This window comes from Botryllus schlosseri, chromosome 14, assembly GCF_051294905.1.
Source record: "Botryllus schlosseri isolate E-star chromosome 14, Bs_hap1, whole genome shotgun sequence".
NCBI classification, from domain to species: domain Eukaryota; kingdom Metazoa; phylum Chordata; class Ascidiacea; order Stolidobranchia; family Styelidae; genus Botryllus; species Botryllus schlosseri.
Genome location: NC_137249.1, coordinates 20997421 through 21008127, shown reverse-complemented (window position 1 = coordinate 21008127; position 10707 = coordinate 20997421). Strand labels below are relative to the sequence as shown.

General features: G+C 39.7%; 1 protein-coding gene across 1 annotated transcript; it reads right to left on the bottom strand.

Annotated features, from left to right (window-relative positions):
- Window positions 1-4842: 4842 nt before the first annotated feature.
- LOC145455020 (uncharacterized) lies at window positions 4843-10395 on the bottom strand. Its single transcript, XM_080332970.1, has 4 exons — window positions 10243-10395; window positions 9583-9654; window positions 9300-9523; window positions 4843-5813 (listed from the first exon to the last, which is right to left on the bottom strand). The coding sequence occupies exons 1-4, from the start codon at window positions 10325-10327 to the stop codon at window positions 5622-5624; spliced, it is 573 nt and encodes a 190-aa protein (XP_080189096.1). The 5' UTR covers window positions 10328-10395; the 3' UTR covers window positions 4843-5621.
- Between the last annotated feature and the right edge of the window lie 312 nt (window positions 10396-10707).

Here is a 10707-nt window from a genome sequence, read left to right as displayed (position 1 = left end):
ATGGCTTATTAGTAGGGCGATTTTTTTTTGACTAAAAAACGGAAGAAATTGACCTAAAAAATCTAAATTTTGACTTTTTTTGACCTAAAAAAACTGAAATTTGACCAAATTTTGACCTCACGTATGCAAATTAGGTGTTTTCGCACATAATGTTAAAATTGTACTACTTATCTTCATTTCTGGTTGGAACTGTCTGTCCTTACAAAGTAGATTGGCCTGAAAGAACGTTTTTGGCTCAAAAACTGACAAATTTTTACATGAACAAACTAGTATTTTAACGAAATCTGGCCCTATGAAGAATTGCAGTTGTTACATTACGTATTATGGTGGAATAATTAAAATTTGTTGTAGTACAACGAAAGATACTTTCCTACATTCTCGGGTACAAAGTGTTTGTTTTGTGGTATTCATTGTGTTTGTCAACTACTATGGTCATTTACACCAGGCCGATATTCTTCATTATTTTCCGTAACTGCCAACATATAGCACGGCCCACCTCTAGGCTTTTTTGTAAGACACCTCTTACGCGGATGAGGTGGCGAGGAGGAGCCTAGGTAAACCTCCAACACTTAGCTATCGGAATTATGAAGTCGACCTCGGTCGGAATCGAACCCACACCCATTGGTGTTGCAGCCCCGGATTATACCACTGCGCTATCTCGGGTAGAAAGTGTCTGTTCTTACTAAGTAGCTTGTCAAGAATGGAGAACGAAAGTTCAACAGCAGCAGTTGTTAGCTGACACAAGCTGTGTGCACACTGCTTGCTAGGGATGCACCGTGTTGCTTCATTCTGACAATATTGTCTATATCACAATTTTTCAGCTTGCACTTCTTGATGTAAGAACCATGCAATGCCCAAGCAGTCTTGCTTCAGTTAGGATATTGCGGTACGTTGACCATAAAACCATGTCACTATTTGTTTCATTTGACCGTTTATGATTCACAATGAGCAGACGATGGGCCGTTTACAACGGTATGCCTATGACGTAGGCTACAGGCTGTAAATTATCAAATGATAAGTTCACAGACAGCGCAAAATCTACGATACAAACTAAATGTAGAGGTCAAAAAATGTTTGATTTTGTAAACAATTTTGACAAATTTTGACCTAACGCTACACTTTTGACCTAATTTTGACTTTTTTTGACATGTCAAAAAAAATCGCCCTACTTATTAGGTTTATTCATAACTGTAGAAACGTGGTATTTTTTCGCTCATACACCAACGCCAACCATACCAAGGAGGACACGAGGATATTATCAGAGCTAAATGCTAGCTGGGAGTTTCAGCAGTTTTCCTGTACACCTATATGTAGTTTTATGGTTAAAACACCGATTTTAAGTTAGCATAGGCCTGTCCAATGGTAGTCGAGTAGACATATTTTGATACTAGGTGTGAGTCGGGTTTCTTCACATATCTTTATCTTCAAGTTTATTCATAAAATTTCATCATTTCAAGAATCAGAAGACTGCGATACGATGAAAGATAGGAAGGTGCCGAAACGATATTGACTAGTCTTTGAGATCAGACACTCACCTGTCCTAGGCGATGTAGATAGGAGGCATGTTCACTGAATTTGCTCGACAGGATGGGTGATTCAGAATCGCAGATGTTACAAAGCACTGCTCACGGATGCCTATAGAGCGAGATGCAGGGCTTCTTATAATGCCTAAATACATCAGCGGTAATCAACCAAATCAATATTGCGGAAAACTTGTTTAAACACAACCATACATCAATAACTATTTGAAGAGCTTCTTGGGGGTACAGAACTTCAATATACTATTGGATGGTATAATCATATTGAAACAATATAGACCAGTGATTTCCAAGTGCGGCCCCCAGCTAGCCTTCTTGTGGCCCCCCCAAAAAATATTAAGAAATCGAGTTATGACGAAAAATTAAATTTATATTCATAAAATACACTAGCTTGGCTTGGAGTCTGGAGTTTTCAATTAAGATTGCAGGAAAGTCGTGAGTAGACTGCTATCGTTACGTCCAGTTTAACAAGCAGTAGCTATAGATATAGGTAAATACAGGACTTTAACTGCGGCACGCCAATCCCCCAATGAAGGGGGGGGGGGGCGAGCTCGAACGGAGCTCAAAATTATTTCGTGAATTAGCATAAATTGTAGAGTATTTTTTGAAAAATTTATGCATCTTTTTCGATTTTTTTTGCTGTAGGCGTGATTTCATGCTGCCAAATATCTTGATTTTTGGGTGCTCATCCGCAAGAAAAAATGCGCAAGATTTATAGAAATGGGCATTGGGCATATCGGCGTTAGCCTTTACCGCGCCACGACGCACCAAGCGAGAAAACCTTGGCCGAACAGGACTGCCCTTATGCTGACCGAAAACGTCGTTGTTTATACAAAATCCTGTCTTGGCAATCTTAACCTCACGAGACAAATACCATCCCGCAGGGAAAAATTATATTCCAGTGAAGAAATACCAATTTGAAATCGTGTGCGTCTGTTAGTTTACAAGCCTACGTTTGGGCGATTCTATATTTTTTTGATATAATAGCAGACAGGAGGTCACAAAATAACATGTTACGAAATCATACTAATGGGCCCTACAGTTTCCAAGACACCTCACTCAGCTCTACCGGTAAATCTGACTACGTGAGCAGCGAGGACAAGAAATTGATAGCAATATATACGCAATTCCCGATCATATGGACCGATTTTTATCATGAATTATCGAAAATTTTCACGCTTCGCGCTGGCTCAGTACAACTAGTTTCATGGCAAAAGCGAAAAAGGTGATAGGGATAAGTTTATCACCCTATGGGAGCCCAAGACCCAAGTTTACTATTATTTTTTTGGGGGGTAGGTGGGGGGGGCTGAGGAAGTGCTGTTTCGTTCCTGCCAACGGGTATAGACGCCCGAAGATGTTCACTTATTATTAAGGGGCCCTACCTTTTCAAACACACTTCCCTCGGCTCTACCTGTAAAACTGATTACGTGAGCAGAGAGAGGATAAAAATTGATGGCAATATATATGTAATTCCCGATCATATTGACCGATTCAATCATGAATTACAGAAAATTTTCGCGCTTAGCGCGTCTAGGCGATAAAACCTGACTCACTAAATCGCCCCGAAAGCAGCATAATTGGAAGTCCTATAGCTCACGACCGAAGCGTCCGCATAATTTGATAGGTCCGGTCTTTATCGAAAGCGAATTGAAATGTCGCCAGGGCAATAAAACTACTCCGAAATAGCCTCCAAAGGTCAACTGTTCTGAACAATGGGAGCGCAGCAACACAATGACCATATCAATGGCCAATGGCGTCAAGTGATTGATCGGAACAATGCCAATTTTCATATTTTGATGACATTTTGGGTCCGTTTAATTGCCCTGGTATTGGTGCGGCCCCGACCGTGCTCTGAAATTCTAAATTTGGCCCTGACACCGAAAAAGTTTGGGAACCACTGATATAGACCATGCTGAACTATTTTTCATCAGGTTTATTCCCTTGATATGAAGGCCTACGTTAGCATCGTCTATAGCAGTGGTCGGGAACCTATGGCTCTCGAGCCATATATGGCTTTTTTGGGTATAAGATATGGCTCTTTGCCAATTATTTTGTGCTGAATTGATTAACAATTGCAGCGAGTTGTTGGTAGATTTTCATCACGACCAAAATAATTTTTACGTTGATTAATTAAGGAGCATATATCAGACATGGCAACGCCCATTTCAAAACGCAGTTTTCAAATACGCATTGTCTTCCTGATCTACGGCGCGAAATGAGCTGTTGTGGATGTGACAATTACAAATTCGAATTACTGACAACGTCTTAGCTATCCACATTCTTGATTGGTAAGTATAGCTCTGTGTAGTACCGGCGATAAAACGTAGGCGTGTAACGCAACGTTGAGAATTGAGAAGTCGATAAGTATTTAGATTTTCGGAATCAGTGTGACAGGCACATTCGAATAATATCAGTTACAATAAATTTAAGCTACTTACAATGAGTTGCGTTATCAATGGTGCCTTACCTCTCGTTTCGAGCATTATTTTCGAACAATAAATACCAGTTTTTACAGAGAAAATATGGCGTACACGAGGAATCATATGTAGTGAGCTCGAATTAGTGCTACAATGACGTCGCGAATTTTCAATTGTGACGCAACAATTGATTGACATGTATGACTCTTTGGGGTTGAGATGGAAAAAATAGGGCCAATATGGCTCTTCGGACAAAAAATGGTTCCCGGCCACTGGTCTATAGTCATAGACAGCCAAGAGAATGGAGACGAACCGTGAAGTGCGTGTTGCTTCATAATAGCAATAAATATGTATTGATTTTGGGACGTTCGATTCGCCTCGACATAGGACATTCTGTGGCACTCGCATAGGCAATGGAAAAACTCAAGTAAGCCACTGAATACAGCAGTGATCAGCATTACTACTGAAGTAGAGCAATTGACGTCTTGCAATTCCACACAATTACAAATACAAATTGTAATTTCTGAGACACGTCGAATGGGATGTGATTTCCGCTGCTATTCTCTGACAGGAACTAATCCCATATGTGTATAGAAGTAGGTGCATCATAAACGTTTCCACATATGCGTTTTCAACAGAATTGGCCCCAATGTATTAATATCGGCTATAAGGCGATATTGCTTTTTCTGCCCTCCGGTTACTGTACTCTAAACGTTCATATCTTTAGAATTGTATGTTAAGATGTCCTTTTGTGTTATCTTCGCACTATTCCTGAAACTGTCGAAAATTTTCTTCTTAACTGTTCATGATATGATTTTTAACGTTCATTTCTCATCGAATCCTGTCATAATCGCACTGTTCTCGTGTCATAGATTTCGATAATCACATTATCCACATTGTCAACGCTCAATTATTTCCAAAGTATTTGGTAATATATGATAATAATCATACAAATCGCGCCACGCCAGTCCTTTACAGGTAATAAGCACTAGAGCAGGGCATAATGATTCGAGTACTTGAATCTGAATCGGGTAATAATTTTAATGATTCTAGTCGAGTAGTAAAAGACGATTTTTTCGACTACTGACATAATACGCTCCTCGCCACTGGAAGTTATTTATCGACGAGAATTTAATGTTGGTACTATTTTCCACTGTGCAAGCCTTGAAGCCCTAATTGGCTGTATCGCAGCATTCGAAATATATAGTACAAAGCTAGTAACGTTACTGGAAATAACACATTTCCGAAGTTCTGACCATCCGACAACATCGCCACAAAGTGCAATGAATTCGGCATCGTCGAAAAAATACCAAAGTATCTTTAATGTGATGGATAACAAGCATTATATTCTTTCACGTGGCATGCGAGGTACATATTTGAACTTTGACATCTTACATTTTGTCATGACGTCATGATGAATCATACTCGAATACTCGACTCGAATCGAAGCATAATACGTGATTCAGAATCGTATCACTCAGGTACTCGATTTTGCCCAGCCCTAATAAGCACGCACCACTTGACTTTAACAGTAATAATAACAATACCACCGATTAATTATTAATCGCATTCATTTCACCATCTATGCTACATGTTACATTAACAAATATGGTCTCTTGTATCGGACGGTTTCCGTTGTGCCATGAATGTTGCAGATTCGCGGGAATCACTTCTGTATTTCACATACACCACCCAAAAGTCTGTAAGATGACCATTCATCGAAATATCCCTGCACATCACTTTTGCTGTCAAAATTTATATGCATTCCTATGTATGGCCTCGGTGAGGCAAAAGGCCGATTCGGAATCCATATGGTAAACGGGGCCCATTGTCCGTTTGAGAGTTTCACTCTTCGGGTCTAAACATAAAAACAAATTCACAGTATATTGCAGTTACAAAGATCAGTGAATAAAATTGATGCTTAGGATAAGGTGAAGATCACACCTGGTAATGGCACTGCCGATACAATATACAGTGTTAGTTAGATTATCATGTTTTGTAACAATTGTAAAGTAGTTGCCAACAGCATATCCTCACGCGGTTCTTGATTACGTGAAAATAAACGTTTCAACCGTTTTGACAGAGGTTACAATTATAGATTGTTTTAAATTATTATTATGTATTGACCAGTGATTCCTTCATTAGATTGATTTTAGCTACTTTTACAACACGTGAAATACGTTTTATTGTGTAGTGTAGAGCATTACATTGTGCGTTGTGTTGAAGCAGTGCCGCATAATGTAATCTACAACAGTTCTAATAGTGATCTAGAATAAGTTTTTGCAACTTTTGCAATTTTTATTTTACAACTTTCGGCAGATTCCGAAATACTCAGAAGTTATGTAGTATGGTGTCTTAAGCTGTTTGGAGGAATTTTATATTGCAACATTTTGCAACTTTCCTTCATTTTTTATTGCAACATTTTGCAAATTTTTCGATTTTTCCTGCAACTTTTTGCAACTCCTTCCGATTTTTCATGCAACTTTTGCAAGTTTTCTCGATTTTTTACACGACCAACTTTTGCTGGAAATATTTGACACTATATTTAAATAGATCGCTTGATTATTTCATTGTCGTTTAACTTTAAGGTCCTTTCTGATTTGGCGTACATTCAGGCTGGACTGTCGAAAATTATATTTTCACTGGGTCAATTTTTAAGGCTATTGATTTTGTTGAAGTCGCTAACATTGAGTTTTGCTACAGTGCCTTGGATACGGAACAATTCGACCATCGCATACCCTAATAATTTCAAGGAACTTGTCCATGAATGCAACTAGTTGGTCCCCCTTTGCGAAAATTAAATGCAACTTTTTAGTGCAATTTTTTCGAAAAATAATGCAACTTTCCACGGATTTGACTGCAACTTGCCCTAGTGATGACTCGTATTGCATTCCCTCCTTCTCGTGTCTGACGGCCTCAGGGAACGCGGTGTTTTCTGCTTACCAGCAGGTATGCGTCAATACAGTTTGTAGTATCGCGAGACATCAACTAGGCCCACATAATGAGGTCTTCTGTACACTGTACAATAGTACAGTCTCGTCTACTTTTCCTTGCTCCGCGTATGCCTTATGGATGATGTTAACTCCTAAATGTTTTGGGTGTACGCGAAAACCAACTTTTGTGAAAGGTTCTTCGTGAAGGCGAACGTGAACACAAGCACATGGCATCACGAGATGTCACAATGCCTGCATATTTCCGGAGTGTTGTGGCATTGCCATTCATATATTAAGAGCATGCTTGGTGTCAACAAGTTGCCGTGTAAAACGATTTTATATTGACTTGTTGGTAAAATTCTAATTAATCATGGGGTAGTCTTCTACGTACAAAGGACCCTGATTCGTATCCAGTATTGCTGGACTGATGAGAGAATCTCTGAAGTCAAGGAACCATTTTGAACCACTGGATCTAAGTATCGCATGTTTTTGCATCGGGCATAGTTAACTATTCTATAGCGCAGGAACATATATAGACTTATTATCTCGCTCCAAATCGATTTTGCACCAACGATGTAGCAGTGACAAGGGCGTGCGAAACATCATTTACAACCGAACTAGCGGGATATTTCAACTCACGAATATCAGTATATTTCCGGTGATACTACTTAACAGGTAAATTTTATTTTATGTGGAATTTCCATTTCAGACCGCCATCGTGATGCTTCGAGCGATATGAAGTGATAACATTTTAGGGTTTATGCAGAATTCTGACATTTCTTAAAGAGCGTTCACACCGCCTAAGGTACCTTTGCGAACGTGAGCCTGTGAATTTTCAAGGTTATCATCATATTATCATATTATCTAGTACAGGGGTTCTCAAAGGGTGGGCCATGGCCCACTGGTGGGCCACAGAGCATTTGGAGGTGGGCCACAGAGCCATTTAGAAAATTTCAGAATTAATGTAAGTTTAGTTATATTTCTTATGTTATTCGCTAAAAATATATTCGTATTATCTAATTATACGTAGGCTACAAAGCTTGTCATCCGACTCTGATTAGACGTAGTGGCACGCATGAACTCAGCATGTACAAATCGAAAACGTTAGGGAGAAACGGTGGCTTTTTCTATTGGCTATGACAACCTACGGCTAACAGCAACTAAAATAATTTAAAGCGTATAATAACTGGAAGAGAATGTTGAAGTAAACAAGTATTCCGGCAGGGTCATATGTCGTATGGCGTTGAAAAGGGTATGCAATAAACTCGCAATGAAGTGCAATTGATGTACATATTTACCGTACTTCGGCAGGACGTATTATTGCAAGATAAACATAGCCATAATTGCAACTTCTGGCGGAGGTATGCTGCACCACCGCAACAACGAATCCTAATGGATTGGGGATTTATCGGAGCGCATTAATCGTTGAAGTCGGTTTAAAATGTCCGGCCTGGAAATCATTCTACATACTGAAATAGTCACGGGAATTGATTATATCATTGGATTCAATATTTTGACATAGCAACTTCAGTTGTTTTATTACATGACATACAAAGTACATCATGCTGCATTTGAAAAATCTTTCGCCAATTCTCTGTAGTACCCCATTCACCAATGAATTGTTCAATGCCGGACCAGAATGATTATAATATTCCCCACAATAGTATCACCAAAGTCCCAATTACACAGTGCGGGGATCTGATCACTGTGTTTCGCGACGCGAATGGAGCAGCGGACGAAAATATTCTACTTAGGAGTTTTAGCTTATGATCTACCAGGGCCGTAACTGCCGTACCCACATCCCCAATTGGGGGAGCTCGAAGGGGCCCAAGATTATTTCGTTGGTCGTTTGTTGAAGGATATTTAAGCAACTTGAATTTTTTTCGCGCTTCACGCGATGTCATATCCCGGGAGATCGAGATTTAATTATCATCAGTTTGACGAAAATGCGCATATTTTAGAGAAATAGGCATATCGGCGCTGTCCATGACCACGAATTAAACAGTATTATAACTCCAAGATATCAGGTGGGCCACAGCACATCTTTAAACCGGAAAATGGGCCACGGCCAAGAAAGGGCTGAGAACCCCTGATCTAGTATGTATAAATCCGTATATTATGATCACGTGTTATCACATATAGGCCTAAATATAGTTATCGATGTGGCCTTAGGCGCAATTTGTTGCATTTAGCCCGAGTAGAAAAGTTTTGACACTGTTGTCTAAAAGGTAGCCTACAGTATACAAACATTAACAGTATGCGAAAAATAAGGATTTTCCAAGTTACATTTTAGTGATAGATTAATCTATAGTCCTAATAGACGAAAACGGCGTGATTTTGATAACGGATAATGGACTCTCGTCAATGATCCGAAAATAATGATTGACATAAAGTCAATAAAACGTTCGTACCGCGACATCCAGCTGTAGTCCAAGCCATACGTGGTTGTAATGAAATTTAATCGGAATCCTGGAACGAACGAGGGCTCTAATTAGGTGGAAATGTTCTTCGCTGTAGATATTAGCCAGTCTCCCCTTTGCCCCTTTGCAAGCAGTTTGAGCTTCCGATAGACCCATTCGCGCCATTGACATGATCAGTATATAGCACTTGCCACCATATAAAACCTCACATCGTCCTAGACAGAAAAATCCCTAAATTCCTTGCACCCGTAGAGCATGAATAGTCAATACGTACCCACATTTCCATGTCCGAAGGTGTTGTGGCCCTCAAAACCAGCAGTTTCGTTGCTATTGAGTATGTCGTTCTCTGAAAATTTTGACTTGTATATGGGTCGGCTAGACTAGAGAGAGTCGAATTGAGGCATGGTTCGACCAGGGATATCAAACACCAATAATAGGTATTCCTGCGTGAAACCTCTTAAAGGTTCCACTTCGAGGCAATGCAATGTCACCACATATCCAACCTTGGCCATGATCCAACGTCCATACGCAGTGATGTAGGCAATGATGAATGACTGCGCGCAAACGGGGTTCATGCAAGATTGCGAAATAAGTCCGAAGTTCACACTAGCGTGCCGCGGGAACTTCTCCAGGGTCCGGCGAGAAAATGTGATAACTATAAGCACTCATTTGTTCTGCAGCGGTGCAACCACTATTCTAATCGCCATTCAGGGTACTAGAAATGCCATAGGGTGCCGCTAATTATTTTCCCTTTTGAAAGGGTGCCGCGAAATCGAAAAGGTTGAGAACCACTGAAGTTTACTTAAGCTGTTATGCCAATCTTCAATAAATCAACAGACTTTTGGCGTATAGGCTGATATAAATCATTACAAATTTCTTACAAAGTGCATATTGAAACATTTTTACTTAATATCATTCCATCATTGTTACTGACCTTCAATCGTCGTTCCAGCTGATTCGACTCTTGCGATAATACTGGTCATCAGGAAAATAGCAACAATCAACTTGATCAGCGCCATGTTATTCACAAGTTACTATGATGCGGATGTACGATACCTAGTCTTCAAAAATGTTTACCATATAAATAATTGTCACCGGATATGAGAACGATTCTCATTATAATATATTGAACTATTCGAATTAACGTTAAACGATTTCGTATGAATACGACTGTTACATCCGTTCCAGGTAGATATTAAAAGCTGGTACTCACATTATTCCGATTAATTTCGGGAAACGGGGCCATTAACTTTGAATGTGAATCACAATAATATTACTACCGAAATCATGATCGATTGCATTGCGCCATACTTCGTGAAATCACAGCATTGTCAGGGTTGACAACATAGTCCATCGATGTTGCATGAGGTGAGCATGGGGTTAGTAGACTGCTTGAACC